This window comes from Podarcis melisellensis (genome assembly GCF_964234715.1).
Source record: "Podarcis melisellensis genome assembly, chromosome: 3".
NCBI classification, from domain to species: domain Eukaryota; kingdom Metazoa; phylum Chordata; class Lepidosauria; order Squamata; family Lacertidae; genus Podarcis; species Podarcis melisellensis.
The window spans coordinates 83048138-83067183 of NC_138530.1; the positions used below are offsets into that span (position 1 = coordinate 83048138).

General features: G+C 40.6%; 1 protein-coding gene and 1 long non-coding RNA gene across 3 annotated transcripts in view; one reads left to right on the forward strand and one right to left on the reverse strand.

Moving 5' to 3' along the window:
- SENP6 (SUMO specific peptidase 6) overlaps nt 1–12027 on the reverse strand; it is a 46529-nt gene extending 34502 nt beyond the window's left edge. For both annotated transcript variants that reach the window (XM_081904859.1, XM_081904858.1), the window contains exons 1-3: nt 11794–12027; nt 2612–2705; nt 307–370 (exon numbers count right to left, since the gene is read on the reverse strand). In XM_081904859.1, coding sequence (XP_081760985.1) covers nt 307–370; nt 2612–2705; nt 11794–11887 — 252 coding nt within the window. In that variant the 5' untranslated portion in view covers nt 11888–12027. The remainder of the gene's footprint in view (nt 1–306; nt 371–2611; nt 2706–11793) is intronic.
- Nucleotides 12028–12681: 654 nt separating this feature from the next.
- On the forward strand, nt 12682–17262 carry LOC309366401. The gene is made up of 3 exons (XR_014166692.1): nt 12682–12837; nt 15445–15577; nt 16558–17262. It is a non-coding gene; the product is annotated as an uncharacterized lncRNA (long non-coding RNA).
- Nucleotides 17263–19046: the final 1784 nt, after the last annotated feature.

The following is a 19046-nucleotide window of genomic DNA, read 5'->3' on the forward strand; positions in this document are numbered from 1 at the left end:
GTAGTGATTTACTATTTACTGTGTTCCTTTGCAGGAAAACAATGATTGTTTATTGTTTTTACACACACACAAGAAGCCAAAAGTTCCACTTTGCCAAAGCTGCAAGGCCATATAGTAAGTTGCTGATAAAGTTTTAGAAAGCATGTGTGTGCTCTTTTGTTAGCGGCATACACACTGCATTAGTTTGTAGCAGTCACCTCCTCATATTAGAACTTCTTTTTTAAAAAGTGACATACTGAAATGTTTCGCTCAATGTGAAATATAAAATATGCATTTTCATGTACATTATATTTGATAAATACTCACTTTTTTCCCACCAGTGGGACTGCAGCTTCCATCACTCTCATCCACAGTCAGCAGACTGGCTTCACTTAACAGGCAAAGAACAGGAAACAAAATATGTATATTGTAATTCAATAATAGCAAACAGGGTTTCAACAACTACTGCAAAAAGGTCCAAGTAATGTTTTCTCAATCTGTTAAACAATCACGTGGTTTACACTTTCCTCTAAAATATTTTGGTGCTAGTTTGCCTCAAAATAAAGTGTATACAAAAGACAGGGGGAAATACAATGTCAGTAATAGTATTACAAACCTGGTAATATGTAGAATTACTTTAGCAGATGGCTTCACAGTACCACTTTTGTATGGATTTTATGGACATTGTTCTAAGCAAACACAGAATTTGAGATCTAGACCTGAAACTAATTTTGTAACCAGAACATTTGCTTGTAAAGAGGCAGTACAATTTAGCAGTAAATCTAAATATGATTCTCTTCAGAATGCTCAGCAATAAATGTGTAGCTGTGTAGATCAAAGTATTTCACACTGAAGGTTGTACTTCTGTTTTTGGAATATACAGTAAATCTTCTTGGCACCATACTAGGTACCTAGAAAAAATAGTATTCCTCCCAGAGTTAGTACATCCATTGCATTTACAAGGGAAGAATAGAATTAATACAAGTGGAAACTGCAGAAAAATGCATCCTTGTATCCCAGTAAGAGTGCTTCTGTCCAGGATTCTGCCATTCCACTCCCTACCCCTTATATTTTATCTGTCACTCAACCTTCCATGGCTACAGCATGCTCAGTTTTTAGCGGAGTTTTTTGGGGGGGCCGCAAAAACATGTTCATCCTACTAAGTCAGTTCTTGCATTCTTGGGAAAAGGTTCCATTGTTATCTCAACAGAAACTGGGTTTCAAAATCCAGTTGATACAACCACTTGGGCCTAGAACATCCACTGTTCCTAAACTTTGATACTAAACAATTCTCTGCATCTATGCTATGATTTAGGTTCCTTTCTTTTCTAAATAATTGCAGTATAAAAGGATGGTGGAAATGAAGCACTAGAACCTGGGCAAGAGCAAACACAAACATTAGAAGTCTGCGAGAAAGTTACTGAAAATAGAAACACAAAATTCTTTTTGTTAATTAGCAGCACAGTGCACAAATAAGTACTATTATTCTGAAACTGAAGCACCCAAAATGAGTACCAACTGTGGTATATTAGAAGGGGATGTCATGACTGCTTCAAACATGACCTTTTTGTTTTTAAAGGAATGATCCTAATATAAGAAAAATGTGCACGCAATCACTGGAGATGTACAGCATATGTTACCATGTGCACACATCAGAAAGTCATTGTGTACACTGGCCTATACACACAAATGCCAAACTTCATAAGTATAAATGTCTTCCTATTTACAGGATTATCTCTCTGAGGAAAGTGTCATATGGTATAGAACACACCTGACTTTGAGATTTGTGAGAGAAAAAGAATCACCTATCCTTTGCGTGGGATCCAGCTATCTGTTGTTATGTTTCACTTGTCACTTTTTCACCCTGGTATTGTATTAGTATTTTTAAACGTTCATGAGATCAAATCCAATTATATTGTTAACAAAAATAATTAGCTCGCTTACCAGTAGTTGTTCCATAACTCTTCTCCACCAGTCTATTAAGCAAGGAGGCTGAATGTCAGTCTACCACTCATCCCCAATCAGTAAAATTCAAAAAATGATATACTCCCATAAATATATAGTGTTGTAGGAGATAAGTGAATGGAAGAATTTGTTGTCTATAAACTTTCCAAGCCAGGATTTTTATAAGACTCCAAACTAAGAAGTTTGCAAGACAGTAGTCTTCAGTTTAGGTAAATAGGACAGGGTAGGGTGGAAAGCCATCTCAAGAGACACATAACAGCATGCATGTAATGAAGTTTCTATATGACCTTCAAGTTTTTTTATTCTAGAAGAAGTGCCAAAAAAAATTGAATTCTTTTGCTATTTAAAACATTTCAAATGTTCCTGACTCGATTGTTTTAACCTGAGCTAGGTAGGCTCCATAACAGAACTAATTCCCCAAGATTCTAGTTATTAAAGATTAAAAATAAGAAACCTACTATTTGCTTCTGGAATAATCCGTAACATCTTTAGGCAATAACTAGCCTGAGAAAAACCTTACATGAATGTGACCCTCTTGTGCGTATGAATTAGTGACCCTCTAGAACACTTCCACTTTAGAGAATTAGAATTGAAGGGGTGCTCAGTTTTCAAATTACTGTAACGTTCCACATTTTACTTTCTGTAGCCTAGATTAAGGTATCCTTACTCTTTTTCTGCATCTCCTTCACTTTCATCTGAACAATTAAAGCCCCAGGTATTTTTGAAACCTCCATCTCGCTTGGACTGTGATGTATCCAAAGCTGAAACAAAAATAAGTTAAAATCAGTTCAGGTTCCAAGCAACACATACTAAGAAAGGAAAAATTACAGCTAACAATACTTTAAACACTATTTTACTTTTCTATTTATCAGCTTTGGAACATTTGAAACAACCACTTAAGGAGCGTGCAGAACAGGGCCAGGGAGGTGCAAAACCTGGGAAAGTCTTGAGGGCCAAATAGAGAAGCTTGGAGGATCCCATGTCACCCCAGGGCCTGAGGTCCTTCATTCTTGATGTAAACCAAAGTCAGGAACATAATGTTGATGATAGCAATAATGTTTAGTTACACTCTGAATTCCGTTACTGTCATGAGAAGGTTTTTAAAAAAGCAAGTTATGTTTAACAGTATTATTTCAATAAAAACCTTAAGGTTTATTTTGGTGAACAGTGGAACATTTTATTGTAGCAGATTTAATGACAAAATAACTGCTAGAACTTAATGGGTCTAAAAGGCTGATCCACATCTGCTTCCAAATGATAATCATAGAACTCACAGCGCTGCACAGAATGCTTGAAAACTCTAATGTGGTATTTACAGACTTTTCTGTGGAGGGGATATCATTTTTTTCTTAAAAACTGGGGTGGTACAACTGCCAAGACTACACTGCTAAACAATGGCGGTTCCAAAAGGTACTGGGATTCTTCAATTTCAGTGTCACCAACAATGCTCTCTATCTCTACTAGAGTGGTACCTCTGGTTATGAACTTAATTCGTTCTGGAGGTCCGTTCTTAACCTGAAACCGTTCCTAACCTGAGATACCACTTTAGCTAATGGGGCCTCCCGCTGCCGCTGCTACACCACTGTGTGATTACTGTTCTCATACTGAGGTTCTTAACCCGAGGTACTACTGCCAGGTTAGCGGAGTTTGTAACCTGAAGTGTTTGTAACCCCGAGGTACCACTGTATGTATTTTGCTAAATGGTTTGTCTGCTTGTTTTCTATGTGTTCAGATTCCTCTTGAGATACTGTTGCCAAACTCAGTATAAGGTTGAAGGTGGTGGCCTTTATCCCCATTTGGATGCTGGTCACTCTTTTGAATCAAGATGGTTGACCAAAACATCACTTTGGTGTGACTTTGCCTGTTTGGGGGCATAGGTTTGATTGCCTCTCAAAATATTCTCACCAAATTCAACATGAGGATTCTCGAGATGGGGATAGAGGTCTCTGTCGAGCACCATTTTGAATCAAAATGGTGGACAAAAATGTGACTTCGGTGTAATTTCACCCAGTTTGGGGCACAATGGATCCAAAATCACAAATTATACCACCCATTTAAAAATCACAATATATTTTTGGTTTCTAAAAATGTATGGGCAGCACTGGGCACTCCACACTAGTTGGGACTACAGTGGTGCCCCGCAAGACGAACGCCTCGCAAGACGAAAAACCCGCTAGACGAAAGGGTTTTCCGTTTTGGAGGCGCTTCGTAAAACGAATTCCCCTATGGGGTTGCTTCGCAAGACGAAAAAAATCTTGCATCCCCCCGCGGGGTTTTTTCGCTTTTTTCTTCCTTTTTTTAAGCCGCTAAGCCGCTTATCAGCTGTTCCGCTGATAAGCCGCTTAACAGCTGATCGCTGGAAGCCGCTTGACAGCTGTAGCGCTAATCCGCTAAGCTGTCAATGGGCTTGCTTCGCAAGACGAAAAAACCGCTATACGAAGAGCCTCACGGAACGGATTAATTTCGTCTTGCGAGGCACCACTGTATATGTGGCATCCAAAAAACCTTCCAAAAGAATATTCACTCTATGAATTTCTATCTGCGATGCCACTGTCTTTTACAATATCAGGGTTAATTAATATATCTTATAATTCTTGCAATTTACCACAAAAGCAGTGTTTCAAGTACATTACAGTGCTATTTCATATTTTGAAATTAAATTCATATGACTCTCACTACAGATAAAATTCATTCTCATGCCCAATTAGATTCATTCATGAAGTATTCTTAAAAATCTATACAACAGCAAAATCCAACATTTCAAACATGTCTTTTTCCTGGGGACTCATACAAATCAAAGAGTCTCCAAGTATTTTGTACAATTTGTACTTTTAGCTTAATAAAGTTGCTCACTGCAACCATGGCAAATTAGGCTGCATACATATGATAATTTTACAAGATTCTGAAACACTCTTGCATAGCTATTATTACCCATAATATACATAATCATTTTTCTATCCTGCTGTGGTCTCTGATCAACCAGGTTTTCAGATTTCTGTAGCATTTTAAACAGTATCTGAAAGGGAAAAAACTGGCTCCCAACAACTACTGCAACAGATGCACATACAGCTGTTGCTTAATAGTTAAAAGAAATGTTTAGTAGGCAAAATACATATACATATCCACTTGTGATTCCATTTCAAGAGAAAAATAATAACAAAAGGATACCTCCTTCCACAGTGTCAAATCTCATTGTTTCAATAACATTTTCTTAGTTTTAATAATCAGTCCCCTTCTTCAGTACTTTATTTTATCCTTAGGAGGGAACATTATTAGAATAGTAACTGGTTTCCATCTGGGCTATTCACTTTCACCACTCAACTGAGACTCTTCAATCCACTTTAGTGCATACATATATCAAAACGACAACTGCTGGTTCAGGACTACTGCCATGGTAATAGTAATGAAGAGGAAGCTCTCACTGTTCTATATAATAGCTGAATGTACACCACCTTAGCATGCATACCACCTTAGGAATGCAAAGAGAAAAAATGCCACTGTTTTAGAATATGAATTAGCATCATGTTCCTCAATTACTGCTGAGAACTAAATGTACTCTGTATCGCATTGCACTTATGCAGGTAAATCATCTGATGATCATTATTTGAATTAAATGTGAGGATTCATTTAGCTACTCAGGAAATAAAGTAATTCACAATCCAGCTTCTATGAAGAAACAGTGTTGAGTCAGTCTAGCTGTGATTTAAACTGAATACAGGAGCAAGCACAGGTCAGTCTAGAGGTATGTGATAAACAAAAACTAAAACACAGAAAGCTCAGAGGAAAGATGGTTTCAGAAAAAAAGAGAAACATGAAGGAAAGTGGCTGCATCCCCTCAAGGGTAATCTGTTGGGTGTACAGGTGTCATGTGGGGTCAGATCCAAAAGTGAGCAGTTTGTAGCACTGCAGAATTGCATTGTTCCTTTTCTGAAACACTACTATCGATAGGCAAATATGTCAGTTTCAATCGGTTTCTCATTTTTACCATCTTAAACTTAGCTCTCTAGATCAGATCCAGATTTTTCTGCAGAAAGAGCCTCATGAAAATTTAACAGCATTTTAATATGTGTTTTTCCTAATACAATGGTACCTTGGTTTATGAACTTAATCCGTTCCGGAAGTCCATTCTTATACCAAGGCGCACTTTCCCTAATGAGGCCTCCCACCGTTGCTGCCCTTCTACTGTTCGGATTCCGTTCTCAGACCGAGGTAAAGTTTTCAAACCAGGACACTATTTCCGGTTTTGAGGAGTTTGTAAACCGAATCGTTCTTAAACCGGACTGTTCTTAAACGGAGGTACCACTGTACATATACATATGTACCGGTATACATATTTTGTATGCAATTTTGCCTAATGTACACATTCTTGAAGCATTTCCCCTAATTTGATGCATCATGTTATTTTAACTAATATAGGCATTTATATGAACACTTTACCGCCCTAATATATGAATTTTGGTACATATTGCTTGGCTGGCGAACTGCACTGCCAAATTCAGAGAAGTGCACATTTCAAATGATGGCTTTGTTTTTGTTTGCTTATTATTTCAGAAAGCACAAATTCATCTTCAAATATAAGCTGATTCAAATCCCTCCCATCCTTAGACACCTTTCCCAAGCATACACTTTATGTGGAAGAGGAAGTGGTTCTCAGAGAGGTGGTTCATTGAGCAACAATGGGTACACAGCATCCCAGTGAGCACATGACATATGATGCAAGGCCACAGGCTACCCACCACGGGGTGAGAGAATCGGAAGGGAGGCAAAAATGGGAGCTCTGAAAAAACTTCACAAAGCATAAAAGTAGCAGGTGGCTAGAAGGAATTTGAACTAGGTAGCCAGTGGCTCAAAATAAAAAGACCTAATAAAACTGCAGGAAATAGAAGCATGAGATTAAATGATGAGCCAATGCAGAAACACGGGACAGAAGGGGGGAGGTGCTCTTTCAGGTAAGCTGGCCCTGAGTATACAGTACTAGAACATACAGTATCCTAAAGCAGAATATTTCACTACTGAGAAGAGAGACTTTGCAGAAAACTGCTTAGAATTGGAGGGGGAGGTCACAGTACATTATCTTATGTAAATTAGAAACCGGCTTCCACCTTGTTCTCTAACTGCTGATGTCCTTATTACTAAACAACACAGAGGGTGGAGAGAACACTGTCAGATGTGTTTTTTCTTAGCTACCCTGCCCCACAGTGAGCCCATTTCACTTCTTTGCCATTCAGTGTCCTAGCTGGGATAAAAAATCTGCAGGAGCGGCAAAACTGAAACCAGAGCAAGTGCTAATGGAATCCTTTTATTCACTTAAGTCTGAAATAAATATATCTAAGGGGAAAATATTAGAAATTGTTCGCCTCCTTGGAAGTCTGTCTATAAACAGTTTTTAGTCCAAAGTGCCGTACAACAAATTGCAGAGAATGGTAATAAAGCCATGGTTTTCAAAGTGGGAAGCAGTTTTCCAAAATGTGAAATGGTTGCTAGGGAAGACATTACCAAGCACAGAGAATAAAAAAGTGGGGGGTGGGGGATGTGAAACACACACTGCATTTTCTTTTAGATATAAGATCCACTCATCCTACCAACAAAAATCTTTCCTTTTACATATTATGAAGTATGATCTCATCCATCATTAAGTTTGTTACCTACGGCAGACTAGCTTTTCAAAATGTAGTCATGCCCTGTGTTTACCCACAGTGAGCAATCTCTCCAGGCGCTAAAGAGGAAAGCACACGTCCACTTACCTAGCTCAGAAAATATGTTTCAGATATTGTTAGGTTGGTGGCAAAGGCAGGGGAATAAGGGGGAAATAGTTCCTTCACCTGAACTGCCCTCAGAATGGAAATTATTCATGGCCAGTGACACTGTCAAAAGTACAAGGCCATCCAAAGTCAGGAGAATAAGACTACCAATGGTTACTAGTCATGATAGCGCTGTATTATCTCTAGTATCAGAGGCAGCATGCTTCTGAACACACTGATGGGGATCATGAGCAGAGGAAGACTATGTTCTAGTTGCGGCCTTGCCATAGGAATTTGGTTAGCCACTGCAGAGATTAGGGTGTGGGCCTAGCAGAGCCTTTGGTCAAATCCAGGCAGCCTTTTTAAAACTTACATAGAGGAATACTGGGCATCTTCCCCTGCCCCAAAACCACAAACCAAATGTAGCCTTTTAGTTTTCCTGATAAGAATGAAGAAGAAGAAGAGAAGAAGAGTTTGGATTTGATATCCCGCTTTATCACTACCCGAAGGAGTCTCAAAGCAGCTAACATTCTCCTTTCCCTTCCTCCCCCACAACAAACACTCTGTGAGGTGAATGGGGCTGAGAGACTTCAGAGAAGTGTGACTAGCCCAAGGTCACCCAGCAGCTGCATGTGGAGGAGCGGAGATGCGAACCCGGTTCCCCAGATTACGAATCTACCACTCTTAACCACTACACCACACTGGCTCACGTTTCTGAGAGGAAGTAAAAGGGATGCTTTCAAAGATCATGAGAGTGGGCTCCTAAACTAGCTCCCTGCTCCTGGTGATGCTGACTACAAAGAAGCGAACCTGCTTCAATCTACATAGCTCCCTCCATCCTATGTTTTGTTTCTTGGGCATACTAAAGTACCAAAGAACATTTGGAACTTGGTTTTATAAATTGATTACATGTAGGGTTTCCCAGAATCCTGTGCCCCATGATCAAAAGTTCCTTACAGACTCAGAAGTGCAGTGATGCTTTAAAGTTACTGAATTTTTGAAATCAACAGAAGTCATTAAAGAATGCAAACATTAATAAATAAACAGGAGCAGCTCAGTAAAGTAAAAGATAGGAAATTGCTACAGAAATGGTTTCATTCTCACTAGAAGTCATTGCTTGCTTTCTGTGGGAATTATATAGAAATACATTTACTCTATTTAGTTATTCTATACAAAAAAAATTATGACAAAATCCTGATGCCCCAAATCCTCATTTTTGTTCATTCCTATTGGAAATGAACACCATTCATTGGAAACAATAGCAAGAAGGGATTAAACATGCCTAACGTTCTTGACACTGGATGGCCCAGCCACTTTGATAGGGACCATCGCATATCATAGTCAAAATTTGTTCATGCAACTATGTTCCCATAACATGATTGTGTGCACTGTTCAGTTAAGTCTAAAATGTATTCATAGCCTGAAAAGCTGTGCAAGTTGAGACCTATGCCATCTCCTAGAAACTATATAGATGTAGAAGTTTAAAATACTGTTAATCGGGCTTAAGAATACCAACATGCCCTTTCTTGTGAAAGAAAACACTAACTACCAGACCAAGCACTTCCTTCATTTGCAACTCCTGCTGTGGCCACCTGACATAGTCAAATTTTAGTAGCAAGGGACAGGCCTTGCTTTTCTATTTTGTGTTTATTTAAGATAATTATTTTATGCTTTGATTCTGTTTAGCTACCTTCAGCACATGACTGAAAATAATCACTATTTCATTTAACTGGAACTGAACGAAATATAGTGTATAAATGCAATACCTAGAAGCCTGTCATACCCCATATATATGAGATTACTAATAAAATTAATTTGTAATCTAAATAGTAATCACCTATCATACATTCCACACTATTGTTTTTGTTGTCATAGTTCTTAACCACCATGACCAATAATGGACATCTGCAACAGATGGCTTTGTCTGCATATGTTCCATGCTGGCATACTCTGAACTGTTCTTGGCACTCAGTATCCTTGTTACTGACCCAGTCAAGACTTTAAAAATATTAGTCCAATAAACCTTTCTCAAAGAACTGCAAGTCATGGCTTGATTCTGGTTAGCAAGCCAGAATTATAGTCATCACTTCAACCTCTGTTTTCTAATTTAGATGTAAGGGAATAGTGTGGTTTAACAAACCCCAGAAAGTTTTGGATTAAGGAATGTGACCAAAGGGAGGAAAGACTCCTGCCACAACACTCAGTCTTAGCCTGATAAGCGATCAGATGGAGAACATTTCATCTAAACAGGGACAACATATGTCCGCTTTCAGATTTTCATGTGGAAAGGAAATATCTCACTGAGGAGAAAATCACTGCCCCCACAATATTCCTCACAACACCTACCAAGACTCTGCAATACAATGCCCCCATAAGAATACGGCCTGGAATAGCAAACTGGATTACTTCTTTGAGAATCACAACAACACCCTCATCATCTTGCCCATTTAAGCAGCAGGCCGGTGTGACCAAGCAAACCAATTTGCGGAGACTACAGATGCTGGCTAAAAGAGGTTTAAGCTTGATTCACAGTTGCAAGAGTGCAAGCCTGACCTATTAAATGGGATTGCAAATGTGTAAACAGCAGTACTGCAACTTACTGTGGCAGGGTAGCAGAAACTAGTCAGTTTCTTTGTCCTGATAGTAAATCAGCTTCTGCAGATATTGGCAATATTAAATGCAAGCAGCCTTCATTCACTTGGAACACACAACTCTTAACAGGCAGCAGCAGACTCAATTCACACATGCAACCATTCTTGTGAGTGGCAACGTGAATAAAGGCTCCTGTGCATGTAAAACTCATTTCTATATTGAGCACCCACTAGTGTAGATAGTTGCATTTGTGGATCAAGCTTAAACCTTTTCTTTCAGCTTGCATCAATTGTGCAGTGTCATTTTCTGACACTGCACTGCTACATCAGCCATCCAAAGAACTGTATCGGAGAGATTCTTCACATTACTTTCTAGCCATTGATTTTGCTCTTTGTACATTATAATAAATTAGTGTTTCTCCTAACAGATCAATATGAAAGAAAGCATATGAACTTGTACTCATAATTCTCCATCTCTCAATTTGAAGCCTCAGTACTATTTGATTTATGGAACAAAACACTAAAAATAATATGTTTGACAGGATTATCACATATATTATCTTTCTAATTATGTGATGTATAAATGCATACTACCATTTAAAAATAGGCATAACAGGAGAGGAACTATTCTTTGAAATCTATCTCCCAGATAAAGTATTTTTTAGAAGACAGCATGTTGCATTATCACTGTGGGGAAACAGGATGCAAAGCTATCATGCTTGCACAATTCATTAAACTCTCTGTACCCTAAAGAGAAACAGAACAATATTAGAACGAATTATATGAGTACTTGGCAAACTTTTTGCTGTACTTCATACATTTAGTGCTGCAAAAGCTACCTTTTTACAAATAGGACTAATTAAGTCTAAAAACCCTATCTACACTTTGCTAGAAGTAACACAGTGGGCCCAACCAATATGTATAGGATCATGCTCTATATATGGTAAGTCGTTCCCTTACCTTTCCAAGTGAAGCAGGTATGAAAACAGAGAGAGAGAGAAAGATAAGAAAAATAGAAACCTTACATGGCAATATTCCCACGTTAGGATTCCCACCAACCCACCTGTTCTTCCTTCTCAGTATATTCAACATGACATTTCTAATTTCCTTTAAAATAGAAAATACGAAGGGGGGGGGCGAGGAGAAAAGGAGATGAGGTGGAAGGATGAAAAACAGGCCACTGCCCTTAGCAACTGACCACGGCGAACAGCCATACACAAAAAAGTAAAACCCGCTTGAGCTTCTCCCTAAACATTCACCTTTGCCAGTCACCCTCCCCCCCCCCCCACGCTCTCCTTTGAAAGCCCTCGAAACTGCATGGGAAATATCCCCCCCCCCGCCGCCACACACACACCCAAACGGGGCGGGAGGAAACCTGCCGACCCCCTTCTGAACCTCCAGCCTCTCTTTTTCCACGTCTACTCGGAAGCAAGCGGTGTCCTTAGGCTGCCCACCCTGGGTGGGCTTCCCCCCCCCTTCCCGGCGCTTGCCATAATAAAACAACAAACCCAACTCACCCTCCAGGAAGAGGCTGTGTCTGGAGCCCCCGACGCTGCTGCGGCCCACTCCGCCCCCGACACCGCCGCCCCCGACGCCAGCACCGCCGGCCATCTTCGCTCGGCCAGCCCTTTCCTCACACCATCGCGCCCCCGGGGAGCAGCTGCTGCCTCTCGTGCCCAGGCGCCGGCGCCTCAGAGGCGCAGCCACGGCACTAGGCCTCGTTCCTCCCGCTTCGGCCTGCCTCTTCCGCCGCGGCTGAGGCCCACTCGGCGCACGCTCGGGGACTGGATGCCGGAGGGGGGAGGAGAGAAAGGGACTTCCAATGCCCCTCACCGGCCAACCGCCTATTGCAATGGCGGGCGGTGGAGGGGGGGGGGAGGGAGAGAGACAGACGGCGGTAGACCAGAAGCGGCGGCGGTGGCCCCTTTCCCCCCTCTCTCTGTCTCTCTCCCGCTGCCTCCCCTTATTGGGTGTCCGGCGTCAGCGAAGCTTGCCCCCGCGAGAGAGAAAGGCGGCAGCCACGCCGGCTGCCCTTTCTTCTCCGCTGCCTGGCACCCGAAGGCGGGGGCGGCGAGAAAGAATGGACGGCAGCGACCGGGTCGAGCCGCCCCTCCCGTGTTGCTACTGCTGCTGCTGCTGCTGTGGTCAATGCCTTCCCTCAGAGCGAAAGCCAGCCTCCCGAAGACGACATGCACCGCTCAACACACCACCTCTCTCGCTCTTTATTTATTTATTTTCCGCTCCCTCCTTTCCAGAGGAGGAGGCCAGCCCTTAAAACACACGCACACAGAAAGAAGGTGTAGTTCGTCATTTGCAAAAGCAAAACGCAACACCTCTATCCCTCCCGGCCCCCCACCCAATGTTTAAAATGGCCGCAGCAGAGCGAGGCTGCTTGCCACTGTTGCAGCAGGGTCGCCCCCGTGGCTTTTCTCTTCTTTGCTCGCTCGCTCGCTCGCTCTCTCCCCCCACATGCAGCTGCAGAGTATGTGGAGAAGGCGACGACATATCAGCAGAGGAAAGTCGAGGAAATAACTTTGAAATTGTTCAGGGTGAGGGATAGGGTGAGTGCCTGGTTGGGCAAGCAAGCTTTCCTCACTCCTTTCCCTTCGAAGCATTAGAGCATTTATTTTTAAGCATTATATGCATAAGGCATTTCCTTATATACACATAAATGCACAAACATTTACCGGTATTTAGAAACATCTCCCCCCCCCCCACACACACACCTCCAGGCCAACCCCAGTTCAATGGGCTCTGGGCTGAGTAAAGCAGCCTCAGCATGAACAGGATAAAATATGGGATGTTTCCAGTGGCATAAGTATAGCAATGCAGTGTGTTTTGTTTATTAAAAAAGAAAGAAAAAAGACTGTTGCAGGTGCAACATCCTGCCCTCAAGATGCCTTCTGGTATAACGGATACAAGTAAATACTGAGTATCAAAATGACATTCTTGAATTTTACTGGATAGAATAGTGTCTTATTCAGCAGTTATTACAGTATGTGCTATAGTTGAAAGTGCGGAAACATCTGCCCAATTTGGGAGTACATAGCTCTAATTACTCCAATTAGTTTATACCAGAATCAAGGCCGCCTGATCTGCTAGTTCTGCAATACCGTGATTCTATGGTCAGGGAGATTGTTTCCTCCCTGCTAGCAGAGGGGCACTTAAGCATCACCAAAAAAGAGGATGTTGCTTGTGTAACTTTGCATATGCTAACTAAATAGCTATAATTTAAATATAGTGAAAACGGAGAGCTGAGCGCCAGCTTCAAGGCCTCTGCTCTTTCTTATCCTTAATCCTGGCTTGGACTGGACAGTCATTCAAATAAGGCTTGTTTTATATATAAGGTAAAAAAAGGTAAAGGACCCCAGATGGTTAAGTCTAGTCAAAGGCGACTAAAGTATATGGTTGCCCTACTCTTCACCCAAAGTTTTAAAGGCCACTTGTGTTTATACGTCTGAAGGATATTCCTGTTTTGTTTGTTAAATTACAATCCCAAACCTGGGAGTAAGCCACACCAAATTCGTATGCATTTATCAGAAGGCATAACTAGGATTGTACTGTAAGAGGCCTGTCTCTTCCACAGATACTGAAATATGAAAAAATAAGCCTTTCTATAAATTTGCTTTCTCTTTGGACAGTCATCCCTAGTGCTACTGAAAGTTTAGGTCTTTGCAAGTTGGTCTTCAAAGGCAGCCCCACATAGAGCACAGTGCAGTAATAACCCTGGAAGTTAATGAACCGAATATCAGTTTACCAAAGTCTAACCTAGCCAGAAAGGACAGAGCCTCTGCACAAAGAGCAAGTGGAAGAAGGTCTTCTAGTACCAACATTCAGTTTTTGGCATCTCCAGGTAGTGTTGTGGGAAAGAAACTTGTCTGAAACCCTGGAGAGCCCCTGCCAGTCAATGTGGACAATACACACCCAGATAGATGGACAAATGCTTCCATTCAAGTCATCTGGTTTTCATTTTGTATATCCCTTCCTTGGAGCACGCTAAAAGTACCGTATTTTTTGCACCATAACACTCACTTTTTTCCTCCCAGAAAGTAAGGGGAAATGTCTGTGCGTGTTATGGAGGAAATGCCTACGGGTGGCATGCCTACGGATTTTCCTCCTCTAAAAACTATGTGCGTGTTATGGTCGGGTGCATGTTATAGAGCGAAAAATATGGTAATAATGATAATAATGCTGCAACATAGGCATGCACACATTCACACATATTTATGCACCTCTAAAATGCAGGATGAGTAAATATTTGTTAAAGGGTAATGTTACTCCTCCAAGATTTATTCAGTAATGGTATTTTTGTCACCATTCCAGTATCCAGCTGTAAGATTCTTTCCCCCATGAGAACTTATCACAGAAATCCAGCTTTCCACTTACCTGTTTACCAAGTATTTCTCAAAAGTAACATTGAGTGTGGTTGAGTGCTGTAAATGCTTCTCATGCAGCCATTGACAAAGGATCCATGACAATGAATAAATTTGACACATTTTGCAGTGCAGTTCTGCAGCCAAGTAGTGCGTACAAGTTGAACATAAAAATGCATGTATTAGTGGCAATAACATACCAAAATGCATCATATTAGGGGAAAGTGCTTTGCAAAAATATGTGCATTAGGATAAATTTGCAAGGAAATATTAATGCATTTTCTTGAAGACTTTCAAAAATCACAAACTGATGTGGAAATGTGAGGAACTGGACTTTAGATTAGAAACTGAGAAACTGAGAGGAACCAAAACTGACACCCACTTATTTCTAGCACGTACACCACACCTTGGTGAACCGAGACAAACGGAATGTACTTTGTTCTCTATAAATCATCTCAGGAATGTGTAAAATCATTGTACTACATTTTTGTCTTGATTAAATGCCAAATTGCAACCACTACTTTGAAGTGGTGCTCAAAGTGAGAGAGAGAAAACAATAGAATAGTCAGACCACACTCAGTTATGTCCACCTGAAAAGAAATGGGTGTTATAGGTCCACCCCATCCCACCCCACTGAACAAAATCTGCCCTTTTTCCCTTATGGGGTATCCAAGAGCCCATATATAGTGCTTAAGTGGGTTCCCTATCGGTAGGAGAAAATAACAGAGGCCAACCAGAGAATATTGAGAAGCAAAGCACCTATTAAGCCTGATCTTTATTAAACTGTTGCAACAGGGTGCTCCCCCCACACGCAGGAGAGAGGAGAACCCAGAACAAAGGTGTGCCAGCCCTTATGTAGACTTTTCAAATTGCCCCCCCCGAAACTCCAGACCACCCCCAGAAACATCATACAAACATCGCAGAAGGGGTGAGTCAAAATGGTCTCAGGACTGTCTTCCTGTACTGTTTCAGACATGTGGTTTATGTATTTATGTACGTGTATGCCTTGTGCATTTAGTTTACATATTTGAGACCTTAAATTCTTATAACATAGCACTGTTTTGAACAAGAAATGTTTAGGGATTATGTTTTTTTGTGTAGGTGGGGGATGGTCAGTTGTTAGCCTGTGGGTTGGCTCTGGCCTTGAAGGCAATGTTTACCTTACCCACAGTGGCTGTACCAACTTTTAGTCAATGTGTAGTAAAAAAGAGGTTTACTGCTATTTCCCTCCCAAGGAAAGTTTGTTTTCCAAGTTGTAAGGAGCAGAATGTGTGACGTTATGCTTGAACACCTAACTGTGCAACACTTTCTGCAATAGCTTTAGTAGGGGGCCACTTTGTCTGGCATAATACACTTCTGACATGCATGCAGACCATTTGGAGAACAGAGTGGTCCTCAGGGGCATGAAAGTTGCCCATGTGCTGCTGTTGGAGGCTAAGGATGCTTAGCCTAAACTCTACACAGAGGTGCCTCCTGACCCAACAAGAGTCAGAATATGTGTTCAAGCCATTCTTCCAAGTACAGCATCTTCACCATGCTGTGGGTTTCTAACTGAAATAAGCTTCTTTATTTGGAACATAGCTGACTGGCAAATTGTGCCCCAGAAGATGACAACATTGTGCCTGCTGTGATATCAGTGCCAGAGCCTCGTCACTGCCCATCCCTGCTCATATCCACCAAGGGTTTATTGGCAACATATAAATGCCTCCCTGAAATCCAATAACAGGGTATGTTTGGGGGTTGGGAGAGAATCTGTTGAAAAAACACCAACCAGGCAAATTATACTACCTCTGGAATAATCAAGTGGGCTGTTGTCATTTATCATGATGCTCTCATCCAGTGATGCTGCTGCCTCTTCTCAGAATAATTACCTTACAATGTGAGTAATCCTCTTTTTTATGTGTGAAGGGCCAGTTATCAAAGTAGCCATGAAAGATATTTGGGGGAAGACAAAAGAGCTGGAAATTCGTGCATCCTTTAGAGGTAACCCGTTTATGCATTGACTCTTTAAATTCTGGTGGTTGTTTTTAACCATTTTACATGGTTTTAAACTTGATTGTAAGTCTCTTGGAGACCCCCTGCCCTGTGCTAGGTGACAAAGAAATAAAATTAATAAATAGTGTGTGTGTGTGTGTGTGAGAGAGAGAGAGAGAGAGAGAGAGAGAGAGAGATTGGCATTCAGCCTGACATATCCAGGCAGGGTTGGGAATGTCCTTTAATCTGAAACCCTGGAGAGCTGCTACCAGCCAGTGTAGACAGTAATTAACTAGAGGGACCTATGGTCTGACTTGGCATAAGGCAACTTTCTATGTTCCTAATATGCTTTCCTTTTTTATTTTAATGGACAGGCTAGGTTTCAGCATGCATGGGCAATATTCAGGGATTGTTTACAGACTGTGATAAACATCCCTGAGCTTGTGAAACTTTTTAAAGCATCATTTTTCTGTGCCCACGAGCTGGCTGAATATAGCTTCCCTGTTAAAGAGGAGATGATTGATCTGAGAAAACCTATATCCCCACCTTTCCAGTGTAAAAAATAAATGATGGTTTACGACAAATTTAAATTTTCAAAATAATTTATAACTGTTATTTTGCTCTGCTTATTTATTGGTTCTGGACTGATGAGGAATACAGTAATAAATGAAATAATATTAGAGCAGCTAGCTTAATTGAACAAAGGATATCTAGGGGTGCTATTGAGCATTTTTCAGCTCCAAGTTGAACAGAGTGGTAAGCTAGCTAGAAATAAAAATGATTTTTTCCCCTGTATTATTTTCATGCTGTAATTCTTTTGCTCTCTTTTTGACAAACATGTCCTACTTAAACTACAGTGTTTTTGTCCATGGTCACTAAACGGATTGTGCTCGTTTACTTATTTATTATGCTGGGCTGTTGGTATAATTCCTCCAGGATGTCTGAATCAAAAACATATGGTGGGTAAATGTTTGTGCGGACCAAAGGTGCCCAGCTCAGTCTCCCTACCTGTTGAACTTTATTAATTGAGCACAAACCTCTGTTTTGATAAGCCAGTAAGGTTTAGTGGTCAGAGCAATTAGACTAGGATCTGTAAGGATTCAAATCCTGAATCAGCCATGAAGCTCACTGGGTAACATTGGACCAGTCAGTGTCTTGCACCAGTCACAGCCTAACCTACCTCATAGGGTTGTTTTGAGGAGAAACTGGGAAGACTTGAGTACTTTGGAGGAATTATGAGATATAATCCCATTTATTTATATAAAAGCTTTTCTAAATGGCTTCCTATTTTAATATCTCTATGTGGTATACAAAAACACAACATAAAAACAATTTAACAGTACTGTAGAAACAGGAATTCAGTAATAAAAAGGTTGACTTGCAGGTCAGGAAATCCTGGGCAAAAAGATATGTCATTACAAGCAGGTAGCTAATGGATGGTGCTTCATGTGTGGCAGAGGGAAGGGCATTCCAGAACGCAGGGGCAATGGTGGAAAATGGCATTTTTAGGTCACCGTCCTATGATAGTTCTGTAGGATGTGGTGCCATGAGTAAAACTTCCCAAGATGATCTATGTAAGTGATCTTTCGGGTCTACACAGGCAGAGGCAGGTGGTTCCTTAGGTTACATGGTCCTGAGATGTTCAAGGATTTTATACATGTAATAAGAATTTGAACAGGGCCTGGTAGATATTTGGCAGCCATTGAAAATGTAATGATAAAAGAATAAACCTAACAAATCATTGGCATTGTATTAGAATCATATGCAGCTAGATGCTTGTTCTCATATTTGTTCTGTTTTCTGCACTGAAAATTCCTTAATACTGTGTGTATCCATCTTGTCTTACTGTTTCCAAGGTTTTCATGATAAAAAGCTTAATAAACATATCAAGAATGCTTTAATTATGTGAAACATTTATTCGGTGCACATTTTACGCCTTCTGTTAAGAGCAGTGCTTTATTTGCTGTTTTCAGAATTCAGTATAAGATAAAATTATGCATAGTTTGGATGTAGACAGTACAGCCCACTCTTAAAGAGAATAAAAGAATTCTTTCAGACTCACAGACCAGTTGATAAACATCCGAAATGCTAGTACTTTTGTGTTTACTGCAGTGTGTTAACATATCCTTCAGAATTTGACTATAATTACATTTCAGATGGATTGACTGTATAAATTTTATTTCATTTGACTCAGGATTCACTAAGAATGCCAGGACAGTTTTGGAAGAATATCACTATAGCTCTGGTAAGACACTTTCATTCAGCCATTTCTGAGTAAAGATACTATTCAGTATGACAATATTATCTTTGAGATTTAAGCTTTACGCCATTGCTATAAAGTAACAGTATTTAATGCCTTGGGTTTTATGTAATGGCATTGATAGTTCATTTGCACATAGTTATATGTTACAAAATTTTTATAC